At 41.4% G+C, this 21413-nt stretch overlaps 1 protein-coding gene across 2 annotated transcripts; it reads left to right on the forward strand.

The window, feature by feature from the left end:
* Window positions 1-388: 388 nt before the first annotated feature.
* Window positions 389-21062, forward strand: aimp1a (aminoacyl tRNA synthetase complex interacting multifunctional protein 1a). Of its 2 annotated transcripts, none has more exons than XM_053501374.1 (7): window positions 389-451; window positions 3807-3940; window positions 4132-4245; window positions 8736-8900; window positions 14863-15065; window positions 18791-18959; window positions 20800-21062. In XM_053501374.1, the coding sequence occupies exons 2-7, from the start codon at window positions 3832-3834 to the stop codon at window positions 20964-20966; spliced, it is 927 nt and encodes a 308-aa protein (XP_053357349.1). In that variant the 5' UTR covers window positions 389-451; window positions 3807-3831; the 3' UTR covers window positions 20967-21062. The 2 variants fall into 2 exon arrangements, with proteins under 2 accessions (XP_053357349.1, XP_053357348.1); XM_053501373.1 differs by having other exon boundaries at window positions 391-455.
* Window positions 21063-21413: the final 351 nt, after the last annotated feature.

Consider the following 21413-nt stretch of genomic DNA (forward strand, 5'->3'; position numbering starts at 1 on the left):
TATTTTTATGACCATATATATATATATATATATATATATATATATATATATATATATATATATATATATATATATAGAGAGAGAGAGAGAGAGAGAGAGAGAGAGAGAGAATTAGAAAAGTGGTTTAGAAAATGCACATTATTTCATCTAGAATTTAGCCATTAAAAAAAATGTTTGTACTTAAATTATTTTTTACTGTGGCAGAAAAATTAATAATAAAGTGAAAATATCAGATTCAAGAATAAAACTTAACATATTATTTTAATGTCGCCACCAAAAAATCAGGTAGCACATCATAAGTAACAAAAAAAAAAAAAAAAAAAGAATTTCAAACATTCTTTTTTGTTCATCTAAAATAAGTGCGTTATTAAGCCGTGCCGTCTACGTAATCATCCTGCGACGCTGTAGCTGGTTAAACGCGACGGAAGCGTGCCTGTGTTATATTACCCTTGTATGTAAGTGCTTTAACACGCAACATTCTGTATGTTTTTAATTAATTAATTAAAAGGTATATTTTTAACGCTATTTAAAACACTTATAACTCGGTTTTAATGCCGGAAAAGCACTGCTAAGCGTTCGGTAGAGTTGCACTTGTTAGCGTTAGCCTCAGCGCCGCTCTGTGGGCTCAGTCCCAAACGGCGTCATACTCGCTGTACCAGTGCACTACTGTCGCTTTGATGTAGGAGCTCGTGCACCCTAGGTAGTGCACTAGATGTTTGGCAGGAGGCTAGTTCGGGACACGGCCTAAATTGCATCATTAGGCTTAGTTTCTTAAACTGAAAGCTTACAAATATATCATTAGATTTATTAATTTTAAGAAAGAGAAGCTTTATTCTTTTTTTTTAATTAACCTGTTTTATTTCCTCAAGTATGAACAAAAATGTCGTAAAAACTCTTAGGCTAATGAACCAGTATAATGTGTTCTTCTGGGTTTATTTTATTTTTATCCCTGTTTATTAGGGCCCAGTCACTATGACATCAGCTCTGTGACGTCATCGTGTGTAAAGTGTTATTGTAGTGTGTGAAGTGTCCTATTGTTTTTTCTAAGGATTATTGTTTTTTTCCCACTATTTTGGGCTTTTTGAGAAAATTGTCAGACAGGTTGGAGTCTGCTGCCGTTAGGATGTCTGACAGTCTGGTCACATGAGATTTAGCTGGATATGATCTTACACACTTGCATGTACGCGTGTGAAACCCGGTGGACATTAAGAACCCACTGAGCTGAAGAGCCTTTACACTGCACGTCCTGAGCTCAACTCAACAGGCCTCAGTTATTTTATGTCGTTTTCCAAAACGCACCCGGAGGAATTTCAAATTCAAATCAAATTCAAATTTTATTTGTCACATACACAAACATACACAGTACGAAATGTAGTGAAATGCATTATACGACTGCCATTGACCCTAAAAGAGAATTAAAGTTTACGAATAAGAAATAAATATGAATAAAAGAAATACGATAGGAATTAAATAAAAAATTTTAATTAAACTAGGAAAAATAGAACTAAAAATAAAAATAGAAATGTGCTAGGAAAAATAGAACTAAAAATAAAAATATATAGATGTTTACATTTCCATCATTTCGACAGCTCTAATTTTTATAGCAATAATAACTTTCAATAGTTCTGTAGATAGTTTACATAGTACATAGTTTCTGTATTTCTTCACCTTTCTAACTATAGAATTCAAAATAACTTTCTAAGTAACATTATTTAGATTTAATATTTCTATCTTATAGACATGTTTACTAACTAAATACGTAAGAACTGTCTGTGTAAGAGCAACAACTCTTTGAATGTCTATAGAGAACTTTTAATAGTTTATATGGATCGACATCTAAAAAAAATTCTGGACAAAAATCCAAATGAGTTTTGGGGTGAGATTTAACAGGCACTCCTGAGACTCGTCACACTCCATACACACCTCTAACCTCCAGGACATATTTTTTTTTCTACATATTTTTTGACACACAGTTGGAGCTTTATTTAACTCTGGACGCAGTAACTTTGGTCATTTTTATTTTTCTGTAGTTTAATAACTTTGGTACTGTAGTAAGAACTTTCTGTAGTTGTATAGTAGTTGTTTACATTTCTGTCATTACTACAATTGTGTATTTGCACATCTATAGCATAATTATACCTGCAGTAATAACCTTCTATAGTTCTATAGATAACCTTAGTTTCTTTTTTTGAGTTTAGAATCAGTAGTAATTAATTATTTTTGATCTTGCGGTTAATTATCTCATTTCAGTTAATACAGTGCTCGAACATCCAATAATCCAGGAGCCAGCTGAGTGTGTGTGTGTGTGTGTGTGTGTGTGTGTGGGTGTTGGGGATAGAGACAGAAAGTAATAACCTCCTTGTAAGTGAAGGCGTGATTGTGAAGTCCGTGTAAAAGCGTGATAAATCTGAAACTTTCTCCCCGCACGCCGCCGTAAAAACCGCGCCGATCTTTGATACCAGCTGTGCACCATTGTGACTCGACAGACGCGCGTTTCATCCCATCATCTTAGCCTGGTGGTTTAAGGGGGGCGGGGATTTGGTCAACGTTCTGTAAAACATTTTCGTGGTGGCGGAATCGCAGATTTAAAACGCATCTCATGGGGGAGGGGCTTTATATGTAAGGGTACTGTTATACAAGTTATGTTCCTGATCTCCTGATCTCTAAGCTCCTGATCATTAACACATGATGGTCTGCAGCGTGCCGGGTTTATTTCGTAGTGAAGCTCTGATCCACATGTCGATCTGTTTTCACCCCCGCTCCTTAACGCATCTCTAAAACCTTATTTATGTTTATTTCAGATCCCTGGTTGATCGTAAGGGGTCGTGAAAGGTCGGAGGCTTTTGCAGGCCGCCGGTTCGAGGCTCGCTTCCTCGGGGTGATGGGGATGAAAACCACCGTGGGCTTCGCTCGAATCCCTCCAAGTGCTTTTAGGGAGAAAAAGCCTTTGATCCGTGCACATTATCAACTCCAGCTCTATTTTTTTTCCGGTGTTTTTAATTTCCATCCAGCACCAGCTGTTGTTTTGCAGCACCACCCTGTACTGTGTACTGTACGTGTTAAGACATTTATTTATTTTTTCCTCCATCTCTCCCTTCGAAAAGACAACAACGAAAAAAGAAGAAAAAAAAATCCTTCCTGACACCCCCCCCCACCCCCCACCCCCCCTCCCCTCTATTTTATATCATTCATTTGACAAAGTTATGTTCTTTTCTATGTACTTGAGGCCTTGTTGAAGCGTTTGAAGCTTGAAAAGCATCTTAACCTCGGACACATTAGCCGCGGCGCTGCGGAGTCAAGACAGCACTGCGTCGTTTTTAATATTTGCACCCATACAAGCCGGCGGCGGGAGAAGGGCAGCGCGTTTCTTTACGGTGCACAACTGGATCGGATCGAGACCCGTCCTGGATCTCGTTAAGGCGGTCGGGTTGGTTTTTTTTGTTTAGTTTTTTTTCACATGCAGCTGCTGTTCCTTGCCTTTTTTTTTTTTTTTTTTTAAGCCTTGAAGTGGAAACCTTCAATTGGGTGCTTTAATCATTTCCATTTATCCAGTAACAATATAGATTCCACCTGCGTGAGTGTGTGTGTGTGTGAGTGAGATGTTGAGATGCTGACTTGCTGTTTGGACAGCTGTGCACCAAGCGTGGGTCGTTACTTTGGGAAGAAATAATAAAGGGCGCTTTAATTTTGCCTGAGTGACCTGTTGAGTGTTTGGTTTTAAAGATGTCTCCGCACGTTTCCGCTGAGTTTGAGTTTTCCCTCATGGGTCTTTTTGTTAATTATTATTATTGTTGTTGTGTTTCCAGGTTCTTAGCACGCTCCTTGTTCAGGATGTCAGGCCACACCCCCTCACTGATGAGACTGGAGCAGCGGGCGGCCGAGGCGGATCGGATCATCGAGTACCTCAAACACCAGGTCCAGCTGCTGAAAGAAAAATCCAGTGAGTGGGGAAACCCAGATGTTTGATCCCCACACCACACACACACCACACACACACACCACACACACACCACACGCATACACCACTCAAAAACACACCAGATGACCGAGCTGAAACACATGAGCATGTGTCTGAGTTGTCCTGCCTGTCTTTTTTTTTTATTATTTAATCTGTGTTTTATTTGGATGAAGTGGTGCAGGCCACCGTGAAGGAGGAGAAGATGCTGATGGTGGAGAACACCAAGCTGAAGAAGGAGATTGAAGAACTGAAGAGGCAGCTCCTGGAGAAGGAAAGAAGGAGAGGAGGTAAACCAACACGTGACCCTGATTCCTGGGAATAAAATGCTAAAGTGGACCGTGAGGAGACTCTTAATGTATAGATGGGAATTTTCCAACTGTTATACATTCGCGTACGTTCGGACTTCTTCTTTAAAACATTCACACCGTTCAAAAGTTTTGTTTTTTTTTCTTCCTGCAGCTAAGAGTCTCATCACCGCACCGCGCTTGAAATCTTCTGTAAATATAAATCGCATGTTTTATGCCTTCATTCACCAGAAATGTCACCACAAGTCCCGGTTTGACTTGAACAGCCCCTCGTAGATTTAAACGACGGCACGTAATGAATAAACGGCACGCTGACGGAGTTTTTTCAGACTTCATTGTTGTGTTCTTTCTGCTCCTGGGGACGGACTTGCCGTCCATGATGACATCACTGATGTGGTGATGAACACGTGGTCAGATTAGCACCAGTCACACAGCTCTCAGTGGACACAGGACCATGTCTTTTGGCACGCTGACTTATGAAGGGCGGGGCTTCCTGTGCCGGTGCGTCCAGCCTTGTGCTGCCCCCTGTTGGTGTGTTACAGAACTAGTATTGTTCTCTGTAATCCTACAGATATTTGCAAAGATTATTTAGAATTGTAAGAAAATCAGAAGAAGAAAAACATCCGTTATCGAATTAGGAAAGTTGTAAAATTATGGTGTTTATGCCGTCTCTGTGTGCATGGAGTTTGCGTGTTCTCCTCGTGCTTGGTGGGTTTCCTCCGGTTACTCCGGTTTCCTCCCACAGTCCAAAGACATGCAGGTTAGGTTAATTGGTATTCTCAAATCGCCTGTAGTGTGTGAATGTGTGCGTGCGTGTGTATGTGTGTGTGCGCCCTGTCCAGGGTCTACCCTGTCTCCTGGGATAGGCTCCAGGCCCCCGCGACCCTGAATACAGGAATAAAGCAGTATAGATGATGATGATGATGATGATGAGTGATGATGTTTATGAAACTGCAATACAACTATAATCATCACCTAGGTATTGCGGTGATTCCCGTCCCTATCGTTAACCGAGACTAATGAAGCTCTGCGGCAGGTCCGTGTGTCTCCGCAGCGACTCTCTCCTGCCTCTGCTAGCCTCTGCCTCGTGTTAACAGGCAGCTAAAGGCAGCCGTTTCATCATTAACACTTAAGTAATGCGTTTCAGAGCCGCCTAGTGGGAACAAATAGGGTACTTGGCCTTCTTTATTCTTAAAAAAAAAAAAAAAAAAGAAATTTAGTTTTGTTATTTTTGGACGAATAATAAATAGCATTGGATAAAAAAAAAATTTTCCTTTTAAACGCGTGTTCTAATATGCCGTTTGTTATTTATTTGATGGCATTGGTGAACTGGAGCATCTGAGCCTAATCAGAGATCAAGGGGAAGTTTTTGTATAAGACGCCCCAGTTCAGGCGTCACACAGCGCACTTTATTCTCCGTTTGTAAGAAAACAGGCCGAGTCGAAGCGGCGTCGCCCGGCTTCTCGCACCGTCTGCACTTTGGAGGGGTCTGTAGTTAGCTTAAATAAACAATGATTATCATAATTAACAAAAATACAGGCTTGCGTCCCACACACACACACACACACACACACACACATCAGCAGTGGACAATCAGACTGCACACTCTGGTTTGGGGTGTCGGTCTTCTTTAGAGAGCTCTGAGTTTATTTGTTTGTTATAACACATCCCCCCCCCCCCCCCCACCCTATTTTTTCTTTACTTCAACCGGCCCGAGGGTTTGTCTTTGTGTTGTTTAGCAGTGATTTATGTAACATAAGCGTCAGGCTTTTGGTTTGTTCTTTTTAGAAAACCTTTAGAGAAGAGTTTAACAGCAGGATGCTGCTGGGTCTCGTGGTTAATTAATTCTCTGTCTGTACAGTGAGGGGAAGTTTAGTCGATACACTTTTTATTTCATATACCTATTTAATCCATTTCAATTTATCACACATTGACACCTTTGCCTTTGTTTAGTATTCTTGTGGTGATGTATGTATCGCTCATCCAAAATCTATTTATTTTATTATTATTATATTTTTTAAAGTACATGTCTGAATTATTTCTCATGCAGTTCCTCTATGACTCTAAACTGTAGACACATTGCCAGGCAGCACAGTGCGCATTTAACACTGAATATTTATAAAATGGTGATATTAGTCGAACCGCCGCCTGGGTATCGTTATAATATCGTATCGGCAGCTTCCCGTCCACAAAGTTACCCAGGTCACACTTAGCGGAAATATTTCAGCTTTGGAAACTGGCATGGTTGACCACTAAAAATACACCCCTTCAACTCGAAATTTGAACTTGGAGAAGTCTCCTCAACTACCAGTTCCTTCATCCTTCACAGATTGACGTTAGACCGACATGACTGGACGCCATGTGGGCCATGTGAACTTCCTTTTCTTTCTCACATTTGTTTCGGATGTCGTTCTTCTCTCTCCAACCTGCCTGTAACCTAACGTTAGCTTAGCTATCCTGACTAGCCAGACTCCTTACATATTAGTCATACACTAATCCTTACATACTGTACTAATTTGAGCTGTGTCACAAAACCGGTCGCTGTTATCCTAAAGCACTTACCGTAAACACGCCGTTCAACAAGACGAACCGTTGTATGTTCAGGTTACGCCCAGTGCCTGTGTGTGATGGGGCGGGGCAATTCATGTGTCAGTGTGTTCATGTGGGTGAGAGTACAGTGGCCAGAACCGAAAAACAAGATGCATGCAAAAACAAAATGAAAACAAAAAAATGAAATGCATTCAAAAACAATATAACAAATCCGGAAACAAAATAATAAATTAGACAAACTGGAAAAGGTAGGTACAGTTTGCGAATTAAAGTCTTACCGCTGATTGGACGAGACATCTGTCACTCAAGATATAAAGGAAAAACTGCAGCCTAACGGACGTGCAAATGATTTGATGCGATTTGTTTTCGGGGGATGGGGGGGTTGTTGTTGTTTTGTACTTCTCGAAGGGGCTGCGCGAGGAACCATTGGATCACATCGCTAGATCTGTTTAAGTAAAACTGAAGGTGAAATGTGCGTCTGCCGATCATTAATTATTAACCATTAATCGATTACTCATTGTTAACGTGTTCAAGTATCGGTTAAGAAAAAAGTGCAACATTAATACAATCCGGGTTTTGTTTTAATGTTTGAAGAGTTTTAGGACTGAATTCGTCACAAACAGTTTTTGTACCCAAGTTTTCCATCAGCGAACGGTTTGTGACCTTAACAAATTGGACTTCATGTTACCGTGGTTACTGGTTACAGGTCACGCTGTCTGGTATAAGTTCCCTTTTTGAGTCCCTTTTCTACCTCATGACTTCTCAGGGAGTTTTTCCTTGCCACCGTCACCACATGTTAATTAACCAATAAATATTTATTCATTTACTGTTTTTTTACTACATAAAACTGCTTTGCAACAATCTCTGTTGTTAAGGGCACCATAAAAATTAAATTTATTTGAATTTATTGAAAAAATTATTACTCTGTTTGCTGAAAATCAGAGTAAAATTTGTGTCTTGCTGGTTTCACTGAACACCACACTTGTGCAATCTAATATTGCTCCAAGACCATGATTGGAGAATCCGAGAAAAAAATTACCAGTTCTGGCCTGAGGACTGTACAACGCTAAAAATGTTCCTATGAAGCTCTTTTATTCATTAATCAGACCTACAGTGAGGGAACACTGTAAACAAACTCGTGCCAAGTGGGTCTCGAAATCATAAAACGTAACCGAGCATGAAGAACACGGAGTCCGTACTAAAGGAACAATTAGATTAAATTATAAACACGGAAATAACCAGTTTAATATCCTTTGTGCTTTATGTTCACTGTTTGTTTGGTTTTTTTGTTCCTAAACTTGTGTTTTTGCAGCACATCAGCTTTGTGCTTTGGCTCGGGTTCTTTACGATAACAAAATAAAAAAAATGAAATAAAACAGAAAACGAGCTGTTCAGTTCACTCTGTGAAGTCTGGTTGATTCAGAGTCGATTTGATTTCTCATCCGAAGAAGCATGAGATCCGTTAAATCAATAAATAAAAGTAAACACAGAACACATCTTAAATGATCGATTACATTTAGATTTATTTATTTTTTTCTTTCATTTTTTTATGTTTTGTTGTTTATGCTCAGCAGTAAATTATGAACATTTCTCCTGTCAGTGAAATGCCAGCGGGATAAAGGTTTTGGGAACCGGCTCCAAAGCATCTCTGGTCGTATTGAAATGAGGCATAAAGAGCGTCTCTGTTCGTTCATATTCCTCTGTCATGACGAGAGAGACTTATATTGTGTCGCTTGTTTGTTCCATGCGGCCCTAACCTAGTCTGCTGTAACGGTTGTTGTTTTTTGAACATTGGAACTGCTCCTCTATTTGTCTCAGGTTAACCCCAGAGCTTATTGTTAATCATTATGGTATGGAAAGTTGCAGTGGTGCTGTAGAGCTAAACTCTCTGTTGTGTGCATGTGTGTGTGTTTTGTGAACAGTGACGGTGCCCATGCCCCCGGCAGACTCCAGCGTCCAGTGTGCGTCCAAGCCCTCGGCCCCCGAGCCCACAGCGAAACCCGCTCCCGCAGCTCCAGCGCCCGCCGTTAAAAGCCCTCCAGCCAACAGCACCGAGCCCAAGACGAAAGCTAAAGCAGAGAAGAAAGGTGAGTCTAGAGGGAGCGGTGATAGAATTATATCTATAGCCTCCCAGAATGCTACACTTAAGTAACTTCATTAACTAAAGGCTGTGCAACAGGACAAACGAGCACACAATCCATCCTGGATCATTACAGCAGCATGCAGGATTTCCTCAAACTATTAAGAAGTTTAAATGCTCACAACTGACCCGAACCTGCTCCAGCATTTATCCAGAGCTCGAGCTCTGCCTTCGACCACACTGAACACTACACCCCAGAATGTCCTCGCATGACCTCACTGATACTCATGTGGCTAAATGATTGCAAACCCCTGCAGCGACGCTCCAAAAAATCTTACCGAAATACCTTCCCAAAGGAGGGCTACATAAGGAATGGGATGGTTAAGGCTTTGGGTCAGCGGTAATAATTAAATCCCAGTAGTTCCCAACTTACAAACGAGTTCTGTACCTAAGTCAGATTTGTTCATAAGTCTGACAAAGTGGGTATTATACGCCTTTGATATGAATATACAATGTAAAGCATACCAATTCATGGAGCATATCTCCAGACCCAGGAATGTAAACTGTTGACTCGAAGTCAACATGTTTCTGCATGTTTACTGAGAACCCTAGAGTCTGAATGTGAGACAGAACTAGCACCGTCTGTTTTTCCGCCTGCTCGCTGTTAGTGCCCTGTTGTCTAAATAGGCCAATATGCAAATGCCTCTCTCCTAAAAAGGAGACAGCGACGCCTCTACGCACTTTGTGAATGTTGCCGAACAGGTACTCGTAGGCCACGTCCTTGAATGCAAACCTCAGAATTTTTTTGTGGCGCGGAAAGATCGCTATATGAAAGTAAGCATCCTTGAGATCTATTGTAGTGAACCGGTCCCCTTGGCCTATTGCATTTAGCAGCTGCCTCAGCGTAAGCATTTTAAATTGTACGTTCTTAAAAAAAAACATGTTCAATGTTTTCAGATCCAAAACAGGATGCAGTCCTCCCTCTCTCTTTGAACGACAAAATAACGGCTGTACCAACCGAGTTCGCTTCCGAAGGAGGAACCACTTGAAATCTCCTCCCGGAGCAACACTGCACCGTTGTCCGACACCACGGTCTTGACTACGAAAGAGAGAACAGAGTTCCAAAAGAGTGCAGCCTCATAGATGGCACTGGGCTTTTTTGTTTTGCAACATTTGTAAATAATTAAAGGGTAACTCTTTATTGGGTTTTAATAATGGACCATTTACACAGTTTACAAAAGGCACCATTTCTGGGGGAATCAAACCGTAAACATCAAGGGCACTTGCTGTAAGTCCCAGAGAATTTTTTAAAACACTTCCCAACTGGTGTTCATAACTTAAAAAGATACACTTGTGTGTGAGGTGGGGGAGGATTGTGCTTGGGGTACTGTGTTAGGGAATTGCAACACCGTTTGGGACTGATTCCCTGAACATACCATAGTGAACCATACGAGAAACAGTGTCTCCCTGCTGCCAGAGCTCCTCTCCCTTTAAAATCTGAGCTAGAAGGAGTGAGGATTTTTCTTCCTGGATGCTGAATCCTTCCGGAGGCTCGGTGGGGGGCCCATACGCCAGCCTGTTTTCTCTTGAAGCCAAACTTTGCCTGAAGGGCCGAACAAACCCTCAGCAGACAGCGGTTCATCTAAGTCGACGGCCCTGTCTCTTTCTGGGATGTCTGAGAGCGTGAGCCATAGATGCCTCTGTGCTACAACTGCACTCGCCATCCCGCGTTGCTGTGGAGCTCTGAGTATACGGCAAAATTTCATACTCGTCGTCCGACAAGCCATGCATTTCCAGACTGATATCACGCATGTCATCATCCACCAAAGCATGCTGCTCAGTGCCTGGCTGCTGGCCAGCACTGTAGGAGAGCTCATGGTCCTCCGAACCCTCAAAATACTCTGTTTGGTCTGCCCAGCTAAGTGCGGGGACTTCTGCCGAAAACTCCTTGTCAGCAGACACGGGCATAGCTGGAACTGCTAATTCGGAAAGGAAGGGGGTCTTATTGACCAACTGTGGGTTTTTTTTTTCCCCAGGAATCTCTGCACAAACGTGACCCCCCTTTTAGCATTAAACGCCGGAGCTGGTGACAAAGCACACATGACTCGCGCTTAGCTAGCGCTCTCCTAGCATGGAGAATTCCCAGACAGTCGGGGCACACTTCGTGCTGGTCCTTCTCATGCAAAGAGAAACTGCACTCCTGAGGACGGGCGAACAGCGGATGACTTTTTTGCCACACTAGCTTGCATGCTCATACTAGCTGGCACAGTTAGCACGACTAAACAGAACCGAACCCAACTGAGATGTCGCTAATACTCTGACAGTAAACTTAAAGTCAGCACTCCGCCAAATAAGGGTGTTGTTGCTAACACCAACAGGAACAGTTAAGCTGATTTTAACCTATTTTTGTACTGAGTGACTCGACTGAAAGGGAACTATAATAATACTACTTATTCTTCTGTTACATTCCGTCTCAATATTTCAGTCAAATATTTTTGTTCATGCACAAGTAAACATAATGGTAGTGATGATTAAAGAGGCATTTAAAGACTCTGTTCATCCTGAAATTCGTTCCTTTGTTTTGTTTTCTGAAATTTCCTTCTTCTTTGAACAACATTCTTCTGAAGTTGTTTGAGACATTGAAATTAGTGACAAGAAGAACTGGACTCCTTGGACATAGGTCAACACCATGCGAGTCCAGGTGGACTTTTTGTGTTTTGTTTTTGTGGGCATGTCTGCACTGATCATCCCTCGGGTACGTGCAAACGCTCCGAGCAGCAGATCAAGAGTGACAAGTTGTTGTTGTTTTTTTATGTGAAAAATATCAAGCAAAGAAGAATCTGTATCACACAGGCATAAATTGTGCACCTTTTCAGTCACATGGCATATAAGGTCTTACTTGTAGCACACTTTAGTCCTAAACTAAATGTTTAGTTATAATGAATGTGAAACATGAGTGTGTAACTGATGATTATCAGGGAGCTTTGATGTACAGTAGTACAGATTGGTAGTTTGGGTTGATGTTCCTAACAGAGGAAGTGGTAACGACGTCATTGCTTTCGACCGAGTTTGTAGATCTTCAGCAGATTCGGGGTGATTGCTCGGCATCGTGGGATTTGTAAACAAACCTGAGGCCTGGAGCAGATTTTTAGAGCGTAAACAAGATGTTGATTTTTCACATAAATCTGCTTTTGGATTATAATAAACAAACCATTTGAGGGTTTTATTTAGGTATGGGGGCGTTCCCAAAGTCTCTATACACGGGAGAAATTAACCAATGGTTAGTTCAGTAATTTACCTGTACCTTTTAAATACAAAGATCATTTAAAGGGACATGAATAAAGTGTGATTACATGCAACAACACACAACACTAGAAGTGTTAAACAACACACAGTTGACTAATCGATGAATCAGTCCAGGAGCACGACGATAGAAAATGTCTGTCCTGTAAAGCTGTCCTGATGGTGAGTAATCATAATTTTAGGAAAATCCTCAACAAAACAGAGTTCACAGTCCAATACAAAAACAGCTCTGAGACAAAAATGGCGCAAATATTACATTGTCTAAAATTCACTTCCTCAGACGTGGTTCAAGTGGATTGGTAGGCTTTACATTGTATATTCGTGTCAGAGGCGTATAAGACCCACTTTGTCAGACTTGAGAACAAATCCGACTTGCAAACGTGCTCCGGAAACAGATCTTGTTCATAAGTCGGGGACGACCTGTATTTCTTTTAGCAAATGAACGTGGCTCTCGGAGCTCCCCCAAAGTGTGTGAGTGTTGATCTAAATGTCTAAAAATGACTATAAAGTTAAATTCGCATAATAGCACGTGCCTGGGAGAGATGATTCCATGTGTGTTTACAAAGAAGTGGGAATCCCATACATGACGTGGTGTTAATTTGCAAATTAGTGCCGGTTTTTTTCTACGTATAAAGATTTGTTGTGGAAGCTTTCTTTACACGGAGTTTAGTTTGAGGAGAAAACTAAAGAAGATCTCTCGTGTGTAAGGATCTGGCAGTCCATCAGTCCAGATGTTAGACACTGGATGGATGGCTGGTGGATATGAAGTGTTAACTGTTAGAAACCGCTACAGTCCTGTAAGCCGTCACAGCAGGTGTGCATCACATGCTACGTACAAGATGATTTATCTCTCCTACTTTATATCTTAAGAAGTAAGGAATTTGTAGAAAGTGTGTTTTTTTACGATCAAATATAAAATATATTGAAAAATGTCTGTTCGCTTACGACGCGCCTGTGGACCAGCTGCGACGCCTTCCAGTGACCGTTTCATTCCGTGCCTGGAAAGTCAAGTTCATGTTTTGAAAAGGACATGAATCAGATTTCCAGGACAATATAACCTGTAGTGAATTCTTGATTCTAATCGGTTAAGCCATATAAACTTATTTATTTGTTTCCCTCGATGATGGCAGTTCCAACAAGAATAAAATCACAGGTTTATAGCGATGTGCGACCGTTCCAACAATGGTTTCCCTTGTAGGAAGTCATTCACAGGCGTATTACATGTTTGAGGAAGGAGTCTCCAGTGTCGGTCCTTTCTAACAGAGGAACAGGTTCGACATGGAATAAGCATGTTATACATATTACAGTGCTGTGTAAAAGATGTTGTACCCCTTTCTGATTTTTTTTTTGTAACATTTAAATGATTGAGAACAAACGGATATTTAATGTTACAGAAAGACAACCTGAGTAAATACAAAATGCAGTTTTTTAGATGATGATGACTTTATTTATTAAAGGGAGAAAAAAAAAGTTGTACTGACCTCTCAGGCCCCTTGTGAAAAAGTAATTGCCCCCGAACCGGGTTGTGGCGGCAACGACTGCAGTCGAGCGTTCCTGATAACTGGCGATGAGTCTTTGGCGTCGTCGTGGAGGAATTTTGACCCGCTCTTCTCTGCAGAATTGTTTTAATTTAGCCACATTGCAGGGTTTGTTTAAAGATCTCAATCGACATTAAGTTCTCCGGACTTTCACTAGGCCACTACAACAGCTTTTTTTTATTTATTCAATTGTTAATTTATTATTATTATTATTTTATTATTATTATTTAAGGACATTCCGAGGTTAGGGAAGTATTTTTCCTCACGTAAAAAATAAATAATTTTAAAAACACTGGCAAATATATAAGAGGGGGAAAAAAGAAAATTAGGAAGGGGCAAATACTTTTTCCCAGCAGCACTGTATACCTTAATGTAAGTGAATAATACTCTGGGATGTTACTGAATAATTAACTTTAAGGTGTGATAGTGGCTGTGTGATGCTCCTGGTCCCATCACATCACTCTGTTGTTGATTATTATCCTACATCAGCACAACACAAACTGCTTTTCTCTTCTTTATTTAATTTCTAAGAAAGGTTATGGTTACAGATGACAAACTTCCTAAGAAGCAGTTTAAAGATGTAAAACCTGTTTATTTTTTTTTCTGCCCTGACAAATAAATTTCCTGATTATCGGAACAATAAAAAGCAGTAAAGTGTTTGTGTGTGTGTTTGTGTGTGTGTGTTTGCGCACACCCCAGGGTGATGTGTTAGAGGGGAGACGTCGAGCCACATAGTTTCTGTGTACACGATGAGGAATGTTTCTCCGGAGAACAGTGTGGCTAAAAATAAGCCTCGTCTCACACCATATTAAAACTCCTCGTGAAATCTGATCTCTTAAAAGTTAGTAGGTGCCATGGGCATGTGGTTGTGCCAGCCTCACCAGCAATACCACATGCTTCCTTTTCTCGCTCATCTTGCATGTGCTTGTTTAAAAATGTTGATCGTTTGCACGTAAACATGACCGTCCCTGATGATGTCAGCTCAGAGAAATGCGCTGGACCGCGTCCTGATGCTCGCACCGAGACTCTGGGGTCTGAGTAATAAAATGATGAAGTTCAGCCTGACATAAACTTTTGTTCTTTGTTCAGTTTGTAAATTAAATCGTGTGAGTGTGTGTGTCTGTTCAGGAGAAAAGTCGGAGAAGAAGGCTCCTCCCCCTCAGGAGGACGCCAAGGTGGACGTGTCTCGTTTGGACCTGCGCGTCGGGAGGATCGTCACGGCGAAGAAGCACCCGGACGCCGATTCGCTGTACGTGGAGGAGGTGGATGTGGGTGAAGCGGCGCCGCGCACCGTGGTCAGCGGCCTCGTCAAGCACATCCCACTAGAGCAGGTAACTCGCCCTCACACACACACACACACACACACACACACACACACACACACCTGAACAGCACACTGCAGGGTTTAACACCATCACAACTCTGAGACAAAACTAAACCTCTTGTTGTGTTGCCTTTTATAAATTTATTACACAATTTTGTGTACGAGGAGCGTTCAAGTCAAACCAGGACCGATTATAAGTAAAAACTCCATTTATTTCTCTATATAATCCCCTGATACACTAATACACTTATCACAGTGTTTCATTAGAGCTTGAACACCATCAAGATAGAAAGTTTACATGATCAGACTGTCGGTCTGATTCACGTCGGCCTCCCAGGAACTCCTTTATTGATGTTCCCAAACATGTCTTGTTCCTGTTATGTGCAGGGGGGCAGCATGAGGTAAAAAAAAAGTGATTTGATGATCAAACCGGGCTGTTTTTTTTTCTCATTAAGATAAGATTTTTTTTATTATTATTATTTGTACATAATGTACATTTAAAATTCTTTTTACCACTAAAAGATTTTTATATACATTTCTAATTTGTAAAAGAAAATCTCTTATTTCATAATTTATATTCTTTTTGAAAACGAAAAAAACCTTTATTTGTGCCACGGTGGGGAAATGTCTTTGTTACAGCAGCAAAGTAAAATGTGCAAATAGAAACAGTATAGTGTATAAATACAAAAAAAGAAAAGAAAAACAATACAATATTTACGCTCAAACAAATTGCAGTAGGATCTTCAAATCTAAGATATTGTAACTGTATTGTAAGATATTATTACTACATTTAAGACATTGTAGCTATTGGAACTATATTTTAAATTTTAGACATTAAAGGAGTTCCTGGGAGGCCGGTGTTTCAGATGAGTCCGGCATACTGAACTACTCGTACTATTCGGAAGAAGTCAGGGTTTGTGTTATTAATCAGTCGATTTTCAAGGATCAGCCGTTCCATACAGGATTTATTTTCTTCAGTCTACAAACATATTTGAGATTTTTAAAGCTATGAAATAACACACTAGTTCATTAAGCAACGACATGAAGGTCAGCTGTTCTGGAACAGTATCGTGTCGAGTGCGTTTGTAAAAACCCATCAAGCTCCATGATGAAACTGTCTCCAAACCTGAGCTCTGCTGCAGAGGAGAAGTTCATTTAGAGTCACCAGCCCCAGAAATCACCAATTAACAACCAGCACCTCAGATTAGAGCCGTTATGAAGCTTTACAGAGCAGAAGGAGCAGATAAACATCTCAATATCAACAAATAAAAATCATGGAGTTAGAAAGGGGTACAAACTTTTGAGTGGTAGAGTAACATTAGAATGCAGTGACGGTCCTAACACACTGAGCTGTGGGATTATGTTACTATCGAGCGCTCACTTCCTGTCCCTCACGAAGGTGAAGATGAGGTGCACGTGATCCTCGCGGACGTGCAGACGCTCTAAACAGCGGCGGGCGGGGCCGTCTCGTACTCGCGCAAATCCTTGTGTGAAAGTTCCAGCAACTGTTTAATCAAGGCCTTTTGTTCCTTCCCGAAGCGCTGGTGACTCGTGACGGCTTTAGTGCCGGTCGTGAAGTCGTGAGTGCTGTAATACATCACCATAGCAGGAGACGGCCGTTTTATTTGCGGAGGAACATGAAGGCTGTGTTTTGGCTCTAATCCCTAAATGTAGACTAGTCCGAGTGAAAGGACTTTCAGTTTTCTTAAGCATCGTAAATCAGAATAAATCGCCTGCGGCCACGTCGCCACCACGGTTCGGTGCGCTCCTGACTCACCGCACGTCACAACTCGTCCAGTTCTCCTCGTCTCGTGTTCAGGAACCTCTAGATTTTTTATGATTTGTTTAGGGCCCCCCCCCCGGCGCTCGCCCGGCTAAGCTTAATTACATCCATGAAAGTCTCTCGTTCATCCCTCTGAGCTCTCCTCTGTGTGTGTGTGTGTGTGTGTGTGTGTTACTATACCATACCACTGCTTCGATAACAAACGCTCCAGTCTGTCCACTCAGACGTTCTCTCAGACGCGATGATCGGACAAAAGGTGGACTTGTCAGTGGCGTTTCCCTGGACATTTACACTCGCGGTTTAAACAGTGCGGCTTTGAGTAAAAGCACACTCTGTACAGTTTAGTCTAAACGTTTAAAAGGTTTTTAAAGTCAGATTAGCAGGTTTAGGGTTGTGGTGTGTGTGAAACATTTCTGTAAAAGAGTTGCGTTGATTATCAGAGCTTTATATTGTCAGTGAACGAGCAGAGCGCTGTACGTTTATTATACCAGGGGCGTCTGGGACTTTTAAAAGTGAAACTTTTAAATGACGTTTTTATCTTTTTTTGTTGGGACGCTCATGATTCCTAAACATGTGGGTGAAAAGTAAAAGCTAAATGAGAGGAATTGAGTAACTGTGCAAGTCATAATCTGAATAATTGATTATTTGTTTTTTCAATCAGGGATTAATTATGCTATTATCATGATGAAATTCACGTTTAACTCTCGCATGCTAAGAGGCATCTTACCTGACTCATAAATATTTCTATTGAATTTTATTATGATCCCACAGTTCACTGTTTTGATTGATTTTAATTTCGAAAATATATATTTTTTTAAATCAACCCTTGAATTTGAACATGGTGCAAATTTAGCGAACATGGTAAACAATTATTTTTAGGAGTTTCTGTTATTTTTGTTAAATCTGAAGGCTTCTTAAATGAAGATGAAAAGGAAGAACGAATCCTAATTTTATGTTTTTTTTTTGTTTTTTTGTAAGTACCTTTTAACGAGAAAATACAAACGGATCTGAGCCAGGTAGCTGACGTGGTATATAAGTCCTCCTCTTGATCCTCACGACTCTCCCATGTCAGGAACTTTACAGCTACAGTTTGATCTCAGAAGGTTCCAACGCGCGACGCTGGAGATCTGAGATACTGAGAGCAACAGTCTAATAAACCGCGACAGGCGAGCTGTTACTGAGAATAATCAGAGATGTGTTGATTTCCTCCTCTCTGGTTATTACCAGAGTCGCCGATTACATCATTTTATTAAACAAGAAGGCGTTTTATCATTTTTATCAGTTAAATGTTTTGTTCAAAGCAGCTATAAAGTTCTTCACTGGTGTTTATCTGTCTTCTGTCTCTCTCAATTGAAGGTTTTATTTGTGCTGGAAAACTTGATGTGACTGGGGGGGAAGAAAAAAAAAACAGCTGTGTGTGTGTGTGTGTGTGTGTGTGTGTGTGGGTGGTTGCAGAGCACTGACACTGGAGACTCCTTGTGTATGTGCAGGGGAGAAGTACACAGAAAAACTTGGCACCTTAGAAACTTTTATTTACAATATACAATTTATAATAATGTGTAGAATAAATGTTTAAGAAGCAATACATAAACAATATTAGTAGTAGTAGTCATTGTTGGGGCGCCATCAGGAGGTACACGTATAGGGGCGTACCATCGGAGGACCACGCTGCCAATGGGTGCTATTACTTTTTTTTTTAAGAAATCAGATGAATGGTTTTCCCCCAAAATCATCTGTTTCTGCCTTAGTTTTGCTCGTTCACATCACAAGCCACGTTGTTTAGTTCTGATATTTATTTGAATGAACTCGGACCTTCCCTTTCTCATTCGGGTCTCATGAACACTTCGCGGGTAAATAACTGATCTAGGAACACGCGTATGAAAGTGGCTCAGATCAGACAACCTCTCAACCTTTTGCGTGTGATAACTCCGCCCACTTTCTTCCAACAGATGCAGAACCGCATGGCGGTGCTCCTGTGCAACCTCAAGCCAGCCAAGATGAGAGGAGTTGTATCTCAGGCCATGGTGATGTGCGCCAGCAGTCCAGACAAGGTGGAGATCCTGGACCCACCCAGTGGGGCGGAGCCTGGAGATCGAGTCTCTTTCCAGGGATTTCCAGGTGCAGACGATCTACACTTAACCCCAACTCCACACACCCCCGTCTCTCTCTCTCTCTCTCTCTCTCTCTCTCTCTCTCTTTTGTTGAGTCCTGGTGTGTGATATAATGAAATTCAGGCTCGTATAAGCGTTCGCTCATTTTTTTACTTTAACCGCCATCAAGACTCTGACGTCTGGGGAAAACGTCTCTGAATTCCTCTTTCACATTTTATTAAGTTTAGTTTTCTTCACCTAATCAAAGCTCATCAGTGCACGCTAACGGGAATTAATTGTCTGCTTCAATAAAGTTACGAGGCCCGAGTATTCTTTTACTTTGAAAACACGGTGCAAAGCGATGAATTAATTGCCCCCTTTTATTGTAAGCAAAACAGGAAGCTAACTCGCCAAGCACATGGCTTTCAACTGTCCAAGAACAACACAGATGGCGTTCGCGGCGGAGTCGAAGCCCCGCTCAGTTCTTCTGCGGCTCATTCACATGAGCTTCAATGGTCTGTGGATGCTCATTAGGAGGAGGTGACCTAATCAGAGCATTAGGATGGTGTTCTGTTGTTATTCAGGCACGTCCTGAGGAAATGGGTGTAAACACACACACCCCTTTCAGTCTTCAATTAATTTAAAGAAGGTGTATCGCGAATCCTGCGCAGGCCCGGGAGTCGCCCTTCTCAAACGGTCTCAGACATGCCGATCTCCTCCAGCAAAATAAAAACAGGTGCCACCAAACAAGTTCAGTATGCTCGAACATCTCGTCCACAACATGATCGAGAGTTCCCCTTTTGTTCTGGTAAAGACTGAGGGGTGGGAGGATTGTGGGATAACTCGCCCCGGAGATTCCTGGTCGGGTCTAGATCCAAAGCAGGACTTTGAGGGTGTCTGTCCCACGCGCTCTCATCAGTTCTGCAGGACTTTTATCCTCCTGCTTTCTTCTGCCTTATTCTTGTTCCAGAATTCTTTTTCTTTTCTTTTTTTTCCTTTTTTTTTTTTTAACGGTGTCCCTCCAGCCAGCCAGAAAGCAAATCAGGGATTTTTTTTTATCCTGATTGAAGGCACCACATTGGGGTCGACACAATTGGTTGGCTTCATCGTCTCAAAGTGGGTTAAAGAATAATCCCATTAACCAGATGTTCACTGTGAACAAGTACGTTTTCTTTTTTGTCTGTTTTGATCTTCTTGGCTCGCTCTCTCTCTCTCTCTTATGAGGCGTCATGTTGGAGGCTTAGGAAGACACAAGGGTGTTCCTGTACGAACCACAGACTCGTAATGTTATTAGCAAGAAGAGTTTTTTGTAAGCTGCATCTATGCGTATCAAATTTCGTGCAAAAAAGTTCCAAAAACTAAAAAAATCCCAAAATTTTCTCCAGGTCCTTTTAATAGCATTTGGGTTGATCTGCTTTTACGCCCTAAAAAAAAATCATAAAAATAAAAGAAAGAAAGCCATCCAATCACTGAATTGCTCAGTTTTTCTTCTCGCTGAACTAGTTGTGTGGGATTGTTGTTGGAGCTTGTATTTTACCATCACTGATACTGATAGTGATTTATAGCTTCATTACTAAAGACATTAACATCAATTACAGGTTAACATCATACCTGTAATTGCAGCTCTTACAGCTTTAGGACGACAGCGTCAATGTCACGAGTAAAGAAATGCACTCACATGCACATTTAAAAAAAATAAAATAAATAAATAAATACGTGTTGCCACTAAATCCAGTCAACGAGATGAAAAGAAAACCTCTTCCCTTTCATGTTCTGAATCCTTTTCCGTGATCTTCAATCCGCCCCCTGACTTTCACTACAGTGTACATCGTATTTAACCTGCTCGTCGGTCTCGTCCCTCTCCGCAGGTGAACCTGATAAGGAACTGAACCCCAAGAAGAAGGTGTGGGAGCAGGTGCAGCCAGATTTGCGCACGGATAACCAGGGCGTGGCCACCTACAAGGGAGCCGCCTTCGAGGTCGCCGGGAAAGGTGTTTGCAAAGCCCAAACCATGACCAACGCCGGCATCAAATAAAGAGGCTCGCGAGTCAGGACTGTGAAGTGAACGAGGAACAAGTCTGTGATATCTGTATGGCTTTGCTGAAATAACAATAAAGAATTTGGTCACACATCAGTGCGTCTTATTTAATTCCATCGTGTCCTATAAAAGTTTTCATGTCTTTTGAAAGAAACGCGTCTCTATTTGATGCTCATTTTTAGCTCGCTGTTAAGTTCCGCACATGTTTCTCCAACCAGTATCTAGACGTCTCTCCTCCAAGCTCTGTGTGTGTTGTTTTGTTTTAATGTCACTTCGATATAATTTCCTTCTGACTAACATTCAGCCCAGTTTTCGAAGACCAAAGAGCTTCGAGTTCCTTACGAGCCAAAATGCATCAAGGGTAATTAAGTCCATGAATGAATATCTGTAACTGCTTTGTGCGGAGCTGAAACATTACTGAAATCTTCCTTCCATGTAAATTAC

The sequence above is a fragment of the Clarias gariepinus genome, chromosome 8, assembly GCF_024256425.1.
Source record: "Clarias gariepinus isolate MV-2021 ecotype Netherlands chromosome 8, CGAR_prim_01v2, whole genome shotgun sequence".
Taxonomy (NCBI): domain Eukaryota; kingdom Metazoa; phylum Chordata; class Actinopteri; order Siluriformes; family Clariidae; genus Clarias; species Clarias gariepinus.

Excerpts from the sequence above, each read along its gene's own strand:
- aimp1a (XM_053501373.1), top strand. Across the intron at positions 4,246-8,735 it reads GAAGGAAAGAAGGAGAGGAG|TGACGGTGCCCATGCCCCCG; the intron begins GTAAACCAACAC and ends TTTTGTGAACAG. Across the intron at positions 15,066-18,790 it reads AGCACATCCCACTAGAGCAG|ATGCAGAACCGCATGGCGGT; the intron begins GTAACTCGCCCT and ends TTCTTCCAACAG.